Source organism: Saccostrea cucullata, unplaced genomic scaffold, assembly GCF_032062105.1.
Source record: "Saccostrea cucullata isolate Sc308-1 unplaced genomic scaffold, CSIRO_AGI_Scuc_v1 ctg1450, whole genome shotgun sequence".
Taxonomy (NCBI): Eukaryota; Metazoa; Mollusca; class Bivalvia; order Ostreida; family Ostreidae; genus Saccostrea; species Saccostrea cuccullata.
Window position 1 is genome coordinate 433,881 of NW_026932943.1, and position 19,287 is coordinate 453,167.

Here is a 19,287-nt window from a genome sequence, read left to right on the forward strand (position 1 = left end):
ATTTGTCTGAGGGTATTGAAAGCATTTGTAGTTGCTTTATTAATTCATCATTTGCTCCACTGTCTTTTGAAAAGAGCTGATGCGACAAATTCAAAATACAAATGTATATATAAGGACATTATCTTTGCTCTTTGCAATCCTACGCCCTGAACTGAACTCAAAGGCAGTTCATCAATAAAAAATTTGCACCGGAATATTAGATTTTAATCTATAGACAGGCAATCAAAGAACCTTTCTATTTCATCACCTCAAAATCATGGTAGTGAATGAGGAGATTTTCAATACGTTTTTCAAATATAAAGAAGCAGTTAAAGCCTTATTTTTTAGGGTAAAGGGGACTTTTTAAAGATAAAAATGCGCCATTTTTCAAGATGTGTGGCACTGATTTTCCTGTTATATGGATTTATTTCTCTTTACAACCTGTATGGAAGACTCTTAGGTATTTATTGTCATTATTTTATTACTTTTTCACTCATCGTTTTTGATTATATGATCCTGGGCCGGGATTCATTAATTTAGTTAATTCATAAGTTATGAATTTTTAGAATACATGTAAATCAACTTCCCTAAACGTAATATTATCAAATTGAAAAATAAGGATGAACAGAAAAAAATCTTAATCTTTCAAGAGCAAACCAATTGATTTCATCCAACTAGAAACTCTTTTTGACTTTGAGATATTTAGCAGCTTGTAAGATGCCATCGTTGATGATATATCATTGGTTAATACATATGGAGCTAAATACATATACATGTATATATATATATTATATTTTTGTTCTGGGATTTCTTTGCGTTGCTAGGTGATGTAACACGAGAAGTCTAATTTTCTCAGAATTTAAACTAGGTAACAAAAAAAAAAAAAAATGGAAGAAAGAGCGGCTATGAATATGATTTGAGTTACATATATATTTCATTTACCAAGAATTTTATCTATACTTAAGTATAAGTTTAAACAGAAGCTTCATGTATGTTAATGAATCTAGCCAAGCCCTTCATCTTTATTTATGTTTAAGCGGCAAATTACTTGCTATAAAAATTGAAACGGAGATCTATGTTTTGCCTATCAGGTTTCAGAAGACAGAAAGGAAATTTTAAAAAGAGTACAATATGTTTAATCAAAAAATGTTTTAAATGAATAACATAACCAAGTTCTTTTTTCTCAATGACAATTAAAAAAATACTTAATTATTTGAAGAAATATGCAAGAACGAAAATCAATTTATAGTTAAACAGACGATATTCGGATAAAATCTTTAATTATTTACATTTTTTGTCACAAAAATTTATTTCTTGTAATACCTATTACAAAATAAAGATTACAAGTATTTCTGGACATAATTTTGCAGATAATATTTGTGTCTTAAAACTCATTCATTATTTCAAATAATTGAATTCCATGAAATTAAGAAATTCAAAAGTATGAACAAATACTAATCCAGACAGTATATCTCAATGATTTGATCATTGACCTCATATAATATTAAAACCATTATAAGGACAGCAAAAGTAAATTGATACTGTAAATAACTCAAAGTTCTTACTTTTCATATTTAAAAATAAATTATATTAAAAAGATGAAAAATAGAAATCTGAATAAGGAAAGTCGCACCGTAACAATTTATTAGTTTATGACTCAATTTGTAATCGTTTATTGATATAATTAACCATTACTGTTCCATTCCTATAAGTTTTCATTATTTTTCATTATTCAAAGATTTTGATTTCTTCAATTTTTTGTTGGATAAAGATAAACAAATTTGTCATAGTGTGAAAATGGATACCGATTGCGCCCCTTTATAAGCAGACCTATATTTTTGTATTTCTTAATTCAAAATCTTAAACCCAAGACGAAAGAAAAACAACAGCACGTGCTATGGCCTTTAACTCGACATATATAGATAAATCGACGGCGTAATACTTCTTTGTTGAAATTCTAAATAAAACTTAAATTGCTGAAATATAAAAGAAAGAAAATTCACCTGTACTTTAATTTACTTCCAGTGCTTATTAAATTGTCAGGAACTTTGAAGTCTATGTCCAACACATTCATTTTATATATTAGTTAATCAGGTTAATAAATGGTACGAATGTTTAGTTTTTTCTGCACTGAGAATAATGTCAGAAAAAAATATTATTTAATGCAATGTAATTGATATTTAGAAAGAAGTTTAGGATCTACAGATGAACAGAGTATATCCGAGCAAGACACTAAAATCAGGACTAATATCGATGGAGATAATTTTTAATGTGTACGGAATGCAAGCTATTTCTTCATACTCGTCAAATGACAAATGAATTTTGCTTAAAATTTAAAGCAGAATCATAATGAGTATAATTTACGAAAACCCGTGTAAAAATCCACGCATACTTATGCAAAAGATACATACACCAAAATGATTAGAGCGTTAAATACACCAAAAAGAGAGGAGATTACCTGCTAAGATGAATAATAAATGGACTGCTTCAAAATCAAATCTGTGATTTTTGCACAAAGGGCTGAGACGCATTAAAAATTGTTTAGAGATGAATAAGCTTCATCGAAGAAGATACTTTAAAAACCATTAATTGACCCTTAATGTTAAGATTTGTATTCAAAATTTTGATATTGGCATCTTGAATTTGAAAGATTGCATCCAACACGGTTCTCATGGACTCCTTTTCATAGAGAAAAGCCGTCAATAACAATTTAACGGGACAATTTTATCAACTGTTTAATGTTTATATTGCACCGTAAATTTATGTCTTCTCAATTTAAGAACTAAATAAATGATCCTTTAGATAATCCTGCTAGAATTCTGTTAGGTAAACAATTCAAGACGTGTTAAGATTTTCTCTTAAACCCCGTTGCAAGTTCATATCATTTCTGTAGAAAATGAATACAGATGATGAATTCTCAGTTATATATCAAATATTCAATTTTGTTTTTTACATCTAGATCTGTGATCCAAAACGAAAGTGTTAATAACCAATTATAACTTAAAATGCGAAAGATATGGTCGTAGTATGTATCATTTTAATGTACCTCTTTGAATTAGGAGATTCAAATATTTTGCATGGGCTGCCGAAACATGGCTGAAATATCACCAACTCGGCGTTAAAGAATAAATAATCAATGAATCAGTACTGCATGGTCGAATAAAGAGATCCACAGATATTTGAAGAGGATACCCTAAGTCTAAATTAATTATGCATCAAATCATAGAATGGTTAAGAAAACAGACGTAAAGAATATCAAAGTAATATCGGTTTCGGGACACAACCAGTTATTTTCAGTTTGCTTTGGCACTTCAAAGTAAACATTCTCGGTCGACAGAAAATCAATTAATTATCTAATGCATATGTCTAATTACTAAAGATCAAATTATATTGTAGCTATGTTTTAAAAAATACACTGAAATCCGGGAAAGGCTGATGTGCCATACGGCCAACGGTAAATTGACAAAAATTGTATGTCTAAATTTCTCTTTAATTTTTGCATGCTGATATGTGTACCCCATGGAACACTACATTTGCAAAAAAGGAAGATATAGATCTCTTATGTGGGTAAGGGTACCATGTTTATAATTACTTGAATTTTAGGACAGTCCCACCCTTTGAGCCCTTGAAATATGTGAGCGAGGAGGTATTTTCCTAAAGGAAATTTTATGTGCATTTCAATCACAGATTAAAGAGAAATTTCAGTGCACACAAATGCAAACATTTGATTTATTGTATGAATTTGTGGTTTTGTAGATTTATTAATGGGCATATGCCTTCAGGTATTCCCGAGTATCAATGGAGACAAATTTAATTTCAATTTCATTGTTTAATTGGTCCAAAACGATAGACGCTCATGGTCCATGCGTATTGTCATGCATAATAGACTTCTGCTGACTATTTAAAGTTTGACATGTACCAGAGTGTAACATGACCAAAACCACGTGTCTGAGATAAATATAAACATTGAGTAAACCAGCATGTATTGTCATTGGACAATGGCTCTCTTTCAGCGACTATGTGCGAAATATTAGAAACTAGAGGTACTGTGAGAAACGAGCTCACGAAATGATACCCCCGCCTCCCATATGATTATGAAGACAAAGTAACTATTTTGCTCTTGAAGACCCAAAATAAGAGTCAGATCAAAAAGTAAAATAAGAGGCGCGCAATGACATTATATTATAAAAAATCTGTGAAAGTATCATTAAATTTTATTCAGTGGTATAGGAGAAATTGCGGATAAAAGATGAGTACCCTTCAATATTATAGAAAAAGTGGTCGTGTCAATGTTTTGCTCCGGAAAACTCAAAATATGTGTCCGATCAAAAAGTAAAATAACATGTGCACAATGGCACTATAATATATTATAACAAAGATTGTATGAAAGTCTTATTAAATTTCAATCAGTGGTAAAAAAGGAGTTGCAAACAAAAGATAGACACCCCAAAGCGTCACAAACGGACGGTCGGACGGACATATCCATTAATTACTACAGTCGTTTGGCCAGTTCCGAATTTTGACCAGTTAATAATTATTAATTTAAAAATAACAAATTCAAAGATAAAAAAAATAAATTGATACCTATAGTAAGAAGGCTTATTTATAAGTGTTCGAATTTTGCAAAGTTTTGATTTTTTGCCGTCAGTTTTGCCGTCAGTTTTGCCGCCAGTTCGGTTTCGTTGTCGTACTTGAAAGAGTCGACATACTTTTCTGAATCACCGCAACGCGTAAGTCTGCAGAAAAAAACTCGGTAGAGACACCAGTTTTTCACATAAAACATCATTCTAAGCATCAAAAGTAAGTTTGATATGTACTCTATTAAATACTAAAAACTTATCAAAAATGAATATTTAGAACACTGGAAGATATCGGAATATTTTAGTGTTGTCATTTTACTAGTTCCGAATACTCATTTAAAATACTTTTATAAATTCATTCTTCGTTGTTTTCTTCATTCTAACGTGACTTATTATACCCCCGCTTGAAAAGCAGGGGGAGGGGCATATAGTGATGGGATGTTTGTCCATCCATCTGTCTGTATGTCCGTCTAGCTGTCTGTACGTCCTTCCGTTTGATAGGCTTTGGGGTACCCATTTCTTATCCACAACTCCTCTTCTACCACTGAATGAGGCTTCACAGAATTTAATAAGGCTTTCACAGAATCTTTGTTATATAGCACCAAAGTATACCTTACTAATATTGAAGGGTATATCCATCACTTATCCGCAATTCCTATTTTATTATTTTGACTTGCGAAATAATTTTTTGAGGGAGAAGGCTGAACTTTTATGAGTCAATATTTAATTCCACAAGTCATCGAACTACCTTGACAAAAAACTTAGATTTTGAAATAATGCCTCGTATATTTATAGCACCGCCGAATCCGTTTCTTATTTGGAACTGGTCAAATAGCTGTATATACTGTCCCGTATTTCAAGCGGGGGGTATAATAAAGCTTTCTAAGGTAGATTCCACGGACATGCATATCTCTTTATTGTACTAAGACCAGCCTATTCTATCCATTTTATCCATAAAGGAACATATGGTCACAAAACAGACCGACTTTTCCTATCATAGTGTCTAATAATTCACATATAATGCACTGTTTTCATATGAGCTAAACAATACAAACTATCGACACCATTCAGAAGGTGTCATTGTTCTTTAGTCTTGTTTAAAATATAACCTGAATGATTGTAAATTTAGTATCATTCATCATACAAATCGAAGCCCTGGATCATAGTTATTTCAACTGATCCAAATTCAAATGTATAACGGGATTACAACTACTGTCACACCAACTTGCATTACAAAAATCAGTGATAAAAGAGAATCGTTGAATTACATTTCTCTACCATTCATTCAAACGTGGAAGTATCACCTTGCATCTAAAAAAAAATCAATGATAAAAAAGATTAATCGAATTTAATTTCTTTCTAACATGCATTCTAACGTGTAAGATGTTTATCAACCCTGCATTTAAACGTGGAAGAATCACCTTGCATTTAAAAAATCAAAGATAAAAATGAATATGCGAATTCAAATTCTTTCTGACCTGCAAACTAACGTGCAAGATGTTTATCAACCCTGCATATAAACAAATCAATGACAAAAGAGACTAATTGACCATGCATTCTCACATGTAAAACCCGAATAAAAAAGTTAGATTTAAATAGGAAAACGTGTTTAAAATTTGCTCGTATGCTCCTAAGGCAGTGTTAGAATATTCTACTGATTGGAAGTAAATTAAGGATGACGTTTACTAATAAGGTTTCAGAAAACAGAAAGGACGTTTTATAAAGTATAATATGTTAGATAAAAAGTTTTAACGCAATATCAATTTAAAAATTGAATATTTTATTATTCGAAGAAAATACACAGGAACAAAAACCACTGTATGGTAATGCAGAAGAAATTCGAACTAGATTTTTTATTTTTCATTTTTGTCAAAATCTATTATTTCTTGCAATATTTATTACAATGTTACATGCATTTTTAAACAACATTTTTTTTCTTTCAAATATTACATGTGTTAAAGCTCATAAATTATTTCAAATAATTGAATGCTATAAAATAAAGAAATTCGATCAAAAATATTAACAAAAACTATTCCAGAAAAATATATCTCAATAATTTGATCATTGACCCCATATGATATTATATGAGAATTAGGGTATAAATAATTTAGAGTTCTTATCATTCAGATTTTATTAATGTTCGATTGAAACTGGGGAAAGAAATATAAATACGACAGAGAAAATGCGGACTGTAATAATTATCAAGTTTATGACCCAAACTCGAATCGTTTCTTAATACGAAGCAATACTGTTCCATTGCTCTGATATTTGATTATTTAAAGAGGTGTGTTGCATGTAATATTTTGTGAGTAAAGAAAAAAAAATGGTCATAGTGTGAAAAATTGAGGTATTTTCCGAAAAATACTCAGGGTTCACTAGCATGTAAAGTAGGTCATTGACCTAGTTATTGGAAATTGAAATTTGACACAAGAATCATACTTGTGCAATAGGTGGGTTTTCGTTCTTATAAGTGGAATTTTTAGTCATCTGAGTAAAGGTATTCTCTAGTTTCTGACTAAGTGAAATATTCAAATTACATTTGCTTCTATGTCTTATATACACTGTATCTAGGTGTAAGAGATTTAAAAGACGATATTTTTCTTTCCTCATCACAATTGTATAACTTTAAATAGAAATGGTTAGCCTCGTTTGAAAACTAGCGGGGACTATATTTTTTGCGGAATGGTGGCGTTTGAAAATATCTTCTTTTCTGCCTCTCAAAAATATTTTAGAACAAGAATTTAGTAATATTTTTTTTACACAATTAAAGACTTCAAGAACTTTTCAAATGTAAGTTAAATTAGTAATAAGGGACTGCAGTTCCTAAATATATCAACTAAGTATGATTTTTCAAACAAACTAGAACTGTGGTAGCTTTTATAATCTTCCAATCTGAGTACAGATTAGAGCCAAAAGATCCATAAAAAGTATTTTTTCTCTCTTATTAAACGATCAAAACTTTTTGTTTTTGTATCATTTTGCATCTTTATATGACAACTTTACCATATGTGAAAATGAGAAAAATTTAGATATAAGAAGCATATGAAAATAACTAATATATCATTAAAATTTAAGAAGAGTAGGGAAAATTCGGATTAGCCAATATCCATTTTAGTTCAATCATCTATATCAATTTGGTAATATCATCTTATAGGCCCTTTATGGTAGTATCTTTTTATGCAAAAAGTAAAATATTCAATCTTTTAAAATACAAGTAGGGATCGCATAACTGGCAATGGTTATTTTTTATCATTAACATGCAGGAAAATGGTAATGACATTGACATGACCTTGTCTCTAATACAAAATGGTCAAATTTCATTTCATTGATACCATCACTTAGTGATGTTGTCTTCTTGATTCTGTGAAAATTTCATTGATTTTTTAATACAAGAAATATGAAAAGAATCCTACCTTAATTACGTATGTTATCTTGATTAGGTACATGTAAATTCATGGCATCGATATTAAGTTTACAACTTTTAAATAAAATTTAGGTTTGCATATCATCTTGCCTGTTTAAAAGTGACTATACTATGAAGGTACAGTTTGAGCTTTATTATGCCCTAAAAATTTAATGTTCTCAAAAGGTTATGAAATTGGCTTTAACAATAGTTGATTAGATGAATATGATAAATCATGAAAAAATATGACATAAAGGAGAACCTTTCTGGAAGTATGTCATTAATTTGTAATTAGAAAATCTTATTTCTTGAATTTTCCTTTAGAAAATAGGTCGCCCACTTTAATTTTTAGATATGTTATGTAAACTGCTATCGCTTTATGTTTTCTTGAAGAAAATTCCACTGAAAATTGATGTCTTCTGCAACTTTTTAAGAAAATACGGGAAAATGCACAAGTTAATGATGTCACAATTAGCATATAGGAGGTCATATGAGAAAAACGACTTGTATATTCTTACTGCAGGGAATTCCTATAATTAAGAAAAAATGAATTTTGATTTCTTATATCACTTTTATATTTTAGAAAAATATCGGGCTTTATTTGTATTGAAACTGTACCTTCTTTTTAGATCTTATTGACAGGTACGTGTTTGTCGCTTTATCTCATTGTAATGCTGCGATTTGTCTTATCATCCTTGCGACATACGATGTATTGTCATGTCATTTGTCATCTTACATGTACATGTTTATATATAACACACGCTGCGCTATCGAAGTCTGTTTTCGGTTTAACTGGGTCCATGGAAAACTCGTCTCTTTTGCCCCCATTTCGACGAACCTTCTCGGGGTTTGCCTGGGTCTCACAACCCTATTCTTTCCACCCTTTTCTTTGAGGATTTCAGCCCAGAGCCTGTTTTGAGATGTTGTTTGAAAACTTGCATAAAGTGTGGCCTATCCAGTCCCGTTTTCTTTTCTTTATGTCAATATTTATGGCGTTTTGGTTGGTTTTCTCCCATAGGCTGCTGCAGTTTTCTGATATGGTGTCACACCGTCTGATGTTAAGAATTTGGTGTAGACATTTATCGATTGATAAGACTATAGTTTATTGTTTTAGTTACCTTACAGACCTCAGAAGTATATAAAGGATCTGTTTAATATTTTAGTGAGTGCTTTAGAATTTCAGATTTGTCTGAGGGTATTGAAAGCAGTTCTTGTTAATTAATTCAGTTTTTGACGTCATTTGCTCCACTGTCCTTTGAAAAGAGCCGATTCGACAAATTCAATGCATAAATGCACTTGTTAGGACGTACACCACCTTTGCTCTTTGCAATCCTATAGCTACGAACTGAATTTAACATAAAGGCAGTATCGATAAAAAAGTTTGCTCCAGAATATTAGATTTTATTCAATAGACAGGCAATCAAAGAACTTTTTCATTTCATCACCTCAGAATCATGGTAGTGAATGATTGGGTTTTCAATACGTTTGTCAAATATAAAGAAGCAGTAAAAGTCTCATTTTTTGAGGGAATACATTTTAAAATCAAAATGCGCCGTGTTTCAAGATTTGTGGCACTGATTTTCCTGTTGTATGGATTTATTTCTCTTTACAACATGTATGAAAGACTCTTAGGTATTTATTGTCATTACTTTATTACTTTGCACTCATTGTTTTTGATTATTTTTAAGACGTTGACGCCTAAGAATATACGCTCGTATATACCTATAATTTATTTTTTAAAAGAGTGATATAGAATAAATTTAAATTGCTGATGCATATAGCATGATTGTAGATAAGAAGTTTTTGGTGCATTACAGTCTAATAATTATTTAAACAAAAAAAAAAAAAAATTGAGAAATATATAAGATTACATGTATTTGATTGTTCCAGAAAAAACTTGAAGTGTTATATCTATCTTTATATAATGTTACTGCCGTCACAAAATGTAAATATAAAACAGTGCGAGTTTATTTAACAATTGTTTACCGTTAACACAAAGAACGGTGCTTTAATTAAAGAAAAAAATTTAAGCCTCTAGGTCATTAGGTTTACATGAAAATGCAGAAAGTCTGTATTTGTCATTTCTTGCAAAGGCTTGAGAAGGAAGCATAGCATGGAAAACAATTGACTCTTTGACAAATGCTGGTCAAACTGCAAACAAAATTAGTATGACACAAAGAGTCGATCAGATTTTTCATTCATGTCCATGTCATCAAATAACTCTTGTTTGTTTCTTGTATGAAGCATGAATTGATTTGCAAGATTACCTCTTTTCATTTTACTGCGAGCAATAATGTCATAAAAACTGTAAATCGGTGTTGTAAATTGACTGTTCAAATAAGAAGCTTTGCTGTCCTTGCTTTATTTTCTTGAAACAGTAGTTTTGTTACCATTAGCACCTTGACATTGTTGGGCAGAATGTCACGTTACTTTAAATGCTTTGTATATAATCTTTTACTGGTTGGATGTTTATTGCTTTATTTTTTCTTGTGTCAAATTATCCGAGGTATTTTTTTTTTAGTTCTTATGATAATGATTTTGTATGTATTCTGCCTATTAGAAACATTTTTAGAAGAATCATGATTTATTTATGTTGTATAAGGATAATTTTGAAAGTTTTTGGGAAAGCATTCTTGACATGACTGTTTTTCGATTATGCATAATGGTTAGGCTGATTTGAATGCTATTTATGACATCGAATGACATTTTGGAAATGACATATGCTGTATAAAGATAACAAACAGTTTTCAAGATCAAAAGTCCCCTGAAACAAATCAAATCGAGAACAGAATAAACAAGGACATCTAAAGCATCAGAGCTGGTTTCAGGTGCCACGCAATGATTCGCTAATATAATCATTTTTGATCAAGGAGTAAACGTTGTCAAGTTTGAAATTCAGACCATGTTGTTAATAGAACAATAATGCAATAAATTCATTAAAGTATTTTTAAATAACTTTCTCAAAGGTAAATTTCATTTTTACTTGTTAAACTTTTTTAAAGGACAAATTTTAAAAGAATAATTTTGTGTACAGAAACTGAATAAGTTATCTTCTGCATGAAAGAAATACAAATGGACGTAAAGTATTCATTTTGTCTTTCTTGCAGAATAGACTGCAATGGATCATTGACTCAAGTTTTCGACCTGCAGAATTGTGTTAAATTATTGACTTCTTTTTTCATCCTTAGAGAGAGAATTGCAATCTACAGTGCTGAATTTGCAAGTGGACAGTGGATTACCAAGAAAGAGGTTAAACAGGTTACAAACGTTCAACAACTCAGGTACGTTTTTTTTTTTTTAAAAAAAGAAAAATCTAATAAGTCTGTCTGAGATCTGTGGCTGATTTTTCAGTTATTTCCGTTATTTCCCAATCCTGACAAAGAGCACACTGCGGGTGTGACCGGTCAGCAATGAGTGCTTACTCCTCAATTGCATCTAATCCCACCTCTGACGTTTTGGAATTCCGTGTTTGATCTACACTTATTTTGTATTGTTTCATGGACTTTTTATCTTGAATACTGTAAATGTTATCTCCATATGTTTAATCTCTTTGAAATTTGATAACACGCTATGCATGTATATATGTGTATAATGCACTTGCCGCAACTCACAATATGTAAAATTTGACAATTTTCCACAGAAATGTATAATGCAAGTTTCCCGCCACAGCTGAGGCTGGTTTTGGGGTACATGAGAGGGGGGTCTACCCTGACAGCTGACCTGGTCCGCCACACGGAGGGCGACTTTTACATGTTTGAACCATTACATGCATTATCACAGGCAGTGCGATGGGAAAATACAACAATGTTTCTAAATGGCACAGAGCGGTACTTTGTCATGTTATGCATTAAAAGATTTTTTTCTTTTATCGATATCTTAATGTTTCTTTACCTGTTTATGTCTTTATGCATTGAAAGATTAATTGTAAAAAAGTGAATCTAAGCATTATTACCGAAAACTTTTTATCGTTTTGTTGTTTGGTAATCATAGAGAGATTTACAATATGCTGTTCTTCAAAACAAAGAAAAGACTTGTCTCTGTTTTTCAGTTTACATATTTAATATTCATAACAATCTAAAGATTAAGAAAGCAATTATAGTAACTGTTCAAATTGATATTGATTTACAGTAATGGTTGCTTTTTTCTATTACAGAGCGATTAAAAGAGAGATACTCGAATTTGTTTATCCAGAGATGATTTATCACTGGTTTACGTGTAACTTTACCCAAATTGACCTGACTGCATTAACAGATCCTTTTATAGCGATACATACACCGGAACACATGGAGTACTATCAATGTTTTGAAGATAACATGAACAGAAGCATGAGTTTGATTGAAAGTGTTAAAGATTGTGTTGATTTTTTGAATGCACAATGCTTAACTGCAAAGACCAGGACAATAAAAACTGTTCGCATGTCCATGTCAATGGCGGAAAAACTTTTAAAATGGCTGCCAGATCTGAAAGTTATTTATATAATACGGGATCCAAGAGGAATCTTGAATTCTCAATTTGAGCAACATGTGACGGAAGTTAAAAACATGTCTTTTACTGTTAAAAATGTATGTGATGCTATCTATTCAGATTCATCACATTTAACACAAATGGAGGTTTATCTGAAAAGCAGGATAAAAAGTATAATTTACGAAAACCTGTGTCAAAACCCACTCAAACTTGTGCCAGAAATATATATGTTTTTGAAAGCTGAATATACGAAAGAGGAGGAGGATTATGTAAGGCAAATAATGAATGGACCGGTTAAAATATGTCATTATTGCACAGATCGTGGGGACGCATTAGGAAACGCTTATAGATGGATACATGTTATCAAAGAAGACACCTTAATAACTATTGATCATTATTGTTCATTTTTGTATACAAAATTTGGATATCAACATCTAGAATTTGATAACCTGAACACAACAAGGTTTTCCTGGATACTTGTTTCATAAGGGAAATACAATCATAACATTTTGACAAGAATGACTCGTGAAGTGTTTATTGTTTTTTGCACCATAAATTTATATCGTCATCTCAGTTTAGGAAATGAATAAATCATCCTTAAGATAATATGGTTTATGTACTTTGTATTCAATTTTTTCAAAATATTGGTAGCTTTTTGTTTTGACATTTTTGTTTATGTTTTTTGTATTTGACAAAATATTTTACAAACTGATTGTTTGCAACAGGGGAGATACCAATTTAATTGTTCTTTGCACCAAAGAAATATCCCGATGATCTCCCCTTAGCTATATTTGTGTTATATACTTTTTGTCATTTAATAGATGACATTTTACGGTCAATATAGGATGTCTTTGTCATGTTTGAACTACAGCGGTAGCCTAGCCGGATTCCTAGGATTACATAAAAGATCATTCTGCGAGTATTCCATTAAGGAAACAAGTCAAGATTTGTAAATACTTTCATTATAATTTTCACATTAAGTTAGTATCTTTTATGAAGGAAATGAGCAATGAACTTGGATTCTCATTTAAATTTTCTATATGAAAAGCCTATTTTAGACATAAAACTTTGAATCTAATAGAAATGCAAATTCACTTATGCCTCCTCTGCAAAACATAAATGAACAGTAACATAGAAATCTATAACTTAACATATGTATCTGTTGAAATTGTTGTTTATTAAGGCTTGATAGATTTCAAGCTAGTATATGCATGTACCAAAATGTGACAAGTAAACACCAGTTGAGACCAGCAAAAAATTACATGCATTAGCAAAATGTGCAAGTCTAAACTTACAAAGTTTAACATTTTTATTAGAAGTTTTGTAACTATAACCTGTTGCAAACACAATAAGTGTAATAATACATCAAAATTACAATATTCCAAAATACTTGTATGCAAAGAGGCATGACTAGAAAAATCAATGTACGAGGACTGTTCAATAAATAATGTCCTGAATACTATGACATACAATATAGACATCATGTGACATTAAGCTTGACTTTCTCTCATTATTGAATCTTTAATGAATTTATAACAGTTGATGTGACAACTTCACATAGTTTCATTCTGAGAAGCTGGAAAACAAGGGCTATTCGAGACACTACATTAAAAATGAAAGGTAAAGAATCAGTATGGGCAGCGGAAAGGGCAAAAATTACCATAATGAGAAAACAAACAATTATTTTAATTTCAATGACCATAAAAACTAAATAAATGATATGCAATGCATAATTAACAGATCTTTTCGCAGAACAAATATACATTAAATCAAAACCAATGACCACGTACGTAACAAACATATATGAATGCAAAACCAACGATCATCTTTGCAGAACAAACGTACATAAAAACACGACAAACGAAAAAACTTAATAAACGTGCACGCAATAAAATTATCACAAGGAATGATAAGAACCAATGTACTCTTTGTCACAATTCAATCACTGATGATGTTTGACTTTAAGACACATAGCAAATTTGATAGACATCATTTTAGGGGTATTTTACACAGTTTTAAAGAAAAGTTTGACAGTAAAACAAAACAAGTACTCAAAGGTCACCATATCTTTTGATAAAAAGGGTGAAAACAGCAATGTGTAAGAATATCTAAACAATTATTGTAAAAAATCAGAAATTGTAGTTATCACGTTTGTTTGAAATTCAAACAGGTAATGAAACTTGAATATATTGCTTAAATCCCTCAAAACAAAATTTACAATAAGATGTACTTGACAAAAACAGCAAAGGCCTGAGAAGAGTAAAGAATTGCATGAGCACAAAGACATATTTGTATGCCAATTTCTTAAATATTAGTGGTTTTGTTCAAAATCCGTATTCAGGGAGGCAGTTCAATTTCTGGAGGAGTCTAGAGAGCAAAAATTTTGCTAAAAAATCGAAAGGTTTCTAAGGAATCCACTACATTGAATGTCTTCATGACAGCGTTCAAACCCACACGCCCTGAAGAGTAAATGAGTTTTAGGGATAAACAGACAGTTAATGTTTTGTCACACCAACAATATTCGCCAGATCTTTCAACCTTTGGCATGTTTCATTTTCCAAACTTGAAAAAAAACCCAGAAGAAACAAGTCCAAGAAATCATAGGATCTGTCATATTCCAGTATACGGAGGGTCATACTCAAAATTGACTTCGGAAAAAAATTAGTCATTGTATAAAAATGTTACGGACGTGTATTTTAACTGTTACGAATTCAGCATTCTCCACTATTGTTATGAATAAGCAAACAAGATGTTTCTTGTGATAAGAGTCGTTAAAATTATGTTTCGATGAATGATTGAATGAATGATATATATTGATATTTACTGGTATTTACTTGTTATTATTGATTAATGATATTTGAATTTATTATGAGCTAGGAGAAATTCTTCACCTCGTACCGAATTTCCTCCACGTTTTGAGGGATACGTAATGTAAAACACCAAGTGAAGAAATTACTAGTTCAATCTTGATTCAAGACCTAAAGACATTAGGTCTATTCGTGTTTACTAAAGGGTTTGTTTAAGGGTGGTTTTTAAAGTAACATTTGTTTGAAAGGGTCGTTGGTTGGTTTTTATTTCAGGTGAAGACCGCCGCAGAGCCAAAGAAGAGTTTTTGTGTACATTCATTTATTTGAATAAAATCTAATAAAACATTAAAAACAATTTATATCCTGTTGTCTTTCGTTCAACATTTATATCAAGAAGCCCCACAATGTTACGCCGCTAAACATAGACAGCCGTAAGTCGTAACATAACTAAAAGAGAATGTTTAAGTGAAATAATTAAGACATTCATTGAAAAGCGGTTTTGTTTCTTTTTGAGCACCGGGGACATTATTTATTGAACAGCCCGCTAAGTGGCAAAATGTGAGGTCCAAAGGTTCATAGCTCAAAGTTCTTTGTCATACATGTAAAAAATGTTAGAGGTTGTAGTGTTTTTAAAAACATCTCTCGGCCTCCTCTGAAAATATGTTTACTTTCTTCTAAAATAGTATAAAATGACGCTACTTCTCAATCAATCAGAGTGTAGCAATGACTCCCAGAGGGGAAAAATTGCAGAGGCCCTTGTAAGGGCTTACAATTACACCTAAATTACTATAAGAACAAATATATATGTTGAACATAACACAAATATGAAACACAACTTGCAATTCGTCAGCATAAAACTTTTTACTGTCATAAATTAAATGATATCTGTATCTCCGTTGTCAAATTGCACAAAATAGGGTTCATGATATTTACATGTATATGCATTTTTCCAATAAAATTTACTTCAGACGTGCCACATAGTAGAAGAAAGAGGCCTAAAGGTAATTGTACAAGAGGACTACCTCAACATCTCAATCGTTTGTTTTACTATGGAACCATGTTGTTGCGTTATTCAAGTGATATCCGTTGATAAACTTTCCACTTGCAAACTATTTTACCGGCAATTTGACTTCTAAGGTAAATGTGGCATTTTAAAGACCATGCATGAAGAAGATTCTACTTTTTTTTGCGTGTTCTGAAAGACACGACAAAAACCTTATACGTTATATTGCATGTAAAATCATTTGGAAGTGGAAGGTTTTTCAAGAGATTTCACTTGAAAATCTGCAACATAAATATAAATACGAGTGATTTTTTGTGAAATCATTCTTACAAAATTACGTCATTACTGTACGACGTATTAACGTACATGTACTGACGTAGTAAAAATTTAGTGCAATCAGTGGGAATTAAGTACATTTATGATAGTGTATTACATTGTACATTTATAAATAATTAAAATGACTAAATCAGGACATATTTTTATTTTTGGCAGCTAAAGTCGGCAAAATTGGTTGATTTGGTTTCTAAAAATCTCATCTCTTTGAAATATAGGCAGTAAAGTAGTCCTGAAGATTATAAGTCGGAATTGTCACGTTGTACCCCATGCCAAAATTTTCAAAGAAAACGATCTACCTCATATTTGAAAGAAATGGGGCTCATAATTTTGATATTATATTCTTAATTGGATTAAAATGGGATTAAAATGGAATACACTTATTTAGCAGATCAGTATAATACTGTGAAATATATACTGTCAAATTATTAATTAGGAGGGCAGAAAAATGACCAGGATATTGTTAAGTGTTGTAAATAGATATAGATAAATAGTTGTAAAGCAACTCATTGTCTTGACAGTACACTGTCATGACACCTATTACCTTTCTATGCCTATTGGACTTGTTTAGTTAACCTTTTCCCTCTGTTGTTTTTAAATCTAGTAGAGGGGTGTACTCCCCTCTCCGTTTTTCTTCTGTAAATGAATAAATAACATTTTGTTGTCTTTAAACACTTCGAATAAAAATGATTTATTTGGTTTTATATGATATTTCATAGTCCAAGGTCACATAATCTCGGAAACATTACTCTTTGTCTTGTCAATTTACTAGTACTAGTATATTAGTATCATTGTACTGTTACTTGTCAATCCTTCTTAACTTACTTTTGCTAGAAGCACTGACTTTTGCTGTTGACAGTTTATTTTGACATTTAAACCTGTATCATGCAAGGAGGTACAGGATTGATAATAGATAGGAAAACATTTCCAGTGGTCATAGGTATTGTGTTAGGGGTACTAAAATGTGAAGGCAGGAGTTGAAGGTATGTTTGTTGCATTTTTCATCGAGGACAGCTTATATGTGCATTGAAATAACCCAATATTTTTGCTGAATTAATTGTTGATCTAAATATTTATATCATAAAAGATCCCCCGTACATTGTCCTAGTGTACAAGTAAGCTTTCAACCGTAAAAGTCAGCGCTTCTCGCAAACGTACCATTTTGTGTTTTGACATACTATTTTACTGACATTCTGTGTTCTGTCATGCCATTTTAGTAAATAAAATACTAATAAATATATCAATAAGTAAATTCGTAAAGATATAGACATGTACGATTAAGGACTTTAAATGTTCTATCAGTTTTCTTTACAACTTTACAAGAAATTATTTAATAAAAACAATCACTTATCAATTCTTAAGGGGAGAGAGGGCACATGTCACATGACTAAAAAGACATATTACGTCATAATCGGTGATGATATACATGTTAAACGTTGTTAAAATCAACAGTTCCTGTGTAATTCATTCTAAATTCTAAAATTGTTTTTTAAACATTTAATTTTAGAAATTATTATTATTAAAATTTTTAAAAAGATCTTGCCATCATTTAGATATTGTGAAGTTGCCCAATCCACACATTTGTTTCTCTTTACCCTGCAGTCTGACGTCAGTGACATCATAGACGTAGTGTTTGAATTCTCAGTGCAGCTAGATCAAGTACACATACCCGTCATGATCAATTTATTTCATAATAAACAAGTCACTGTCAATGTATTCTGATAAATTTCTAAAGCAGATTTTTTAAGATTGATATTTTTTCGTGTTTAGTAGCAGAGATTCTCTCTATTTAGATAATTTTGAATGTTCATGTTTTCGTGTGACGTCACAATTGATTTCCCGCACTCGGAAAATACAAACGTGAAGCGTTTTTATCATGTTTACGTCTAATTCAACGATGTCCAGTGCGGTATTGAGGTAAGCTTCACCCTGTGATATTTATGCAGTAAATAATTACATTAAAGGACTGGCATTCAATCGTAAATTTAGAAATATTTATAGACAGAATTTTTTCCAAAAGAGGTTGAAGCTGCCTTGAAAAATGCAGAAATTATCCCACCCAAATACTATATAGAATTAAAACAATTGCTCTCAGATAATTTAAACACTATGAATATTCTGCAATATTTGAGTATGTAGTGTTATCTATCATATTTATCGTTTGTGCGTAAAAATTCGCATTATGGACTCCGTTGTGGGCCCGTAAACATGAAGTATCTAAACTCCATACAAACTCTAAACAGGGCGATATTTGTGGTGCGATATCTTTTAAATAAGTCAAGAAATCCCATGACAGGACCGTTTTGAAATGTTAAGTACATATTAAATTAGTAACATAAAAAATACGAAAAAAAATTCATTGACAGGAATTTTTTCAGCGAAAGGTCCTGTTCCTCCTTAAGAATTGCCTAATGGAAATATTGTTTTTAGAGTACTAAAAAAATTAAGAGCAAAACAAATCAATTACTCAATGAAAACAAAAAAAAAAGAGAAAATTTTAAAAATAGATAAATCATAAATAAATATTAATATCAAGAGAAACATTTGGTTTTCTAAAAATAATGTTTACAACACTAATCCGCACTTCACACCGTTTCTAAATCGAAACCGTTTGTTATAGAAACATACTCCAATTCTCTTCCGCCCTTTTAGCGCACCTTTTTAATTTACATTTGGATAACAAAATATAAAATGCCTAAAGAGGGTGTGTAAAGGTTA

At 31.1% G+C, this 19,287-nt stretch overlaps 1 protein-coding gene across 1 annotated transcript; it reads left to right on the forward strand.

Moving 5' to 3' along the window:
- Positions 1-9,492: 9,492 nt before the first annotated feature.
- Positions 9,493-13,291, forward strand: LOC134236615 (carbohydrate sulfotransferase 1-like). The gene is made up of 4 exons (XM_062718790.1): positions 9,493-9,594; positions 11,151-11,243; positions 11,603-11,789; positions 12,116-13,291. The coding sequence occupies exons 1-4, from the start codon at positions 9,510-9,512 to the stop codon at positions 12,912-12,914; spliced, it is 1,164 nt and encodes a 387-aa protein (XP_062574774.1). The 5' UTR covers positions 9,493-9,509; the 3' UTR covers positions 12,915-13,291.
- Positions 13,292-19,287: the final 5,996 nt, after the last annotated feature.

Excerpts from the sequence above, each read along its gene's own strand:
- LOC134236615 (XM_062718790.1), top strand. The coding sequence starts at position 9,510 with ATGCGCCGTGTTTCAAGATTTGTGGCACTGATTTTCCTGTTGTATGGA. Across the intron at positions 9,595-11,150 it reads CATGTATGAAAGACTCTTAG|AGAGAGAATTGCAATCTACA; the intron begins GTATTTATTGTC and ends TTTCATCCTTAG. Across the intron at positions 11,244-11,602 it reads ACAAACGTTCAACAACTCAG|AAATGTATAATGCAAGTTTC; the intron begins GTACGTTTTTTT and ends AATTTTCCACAG.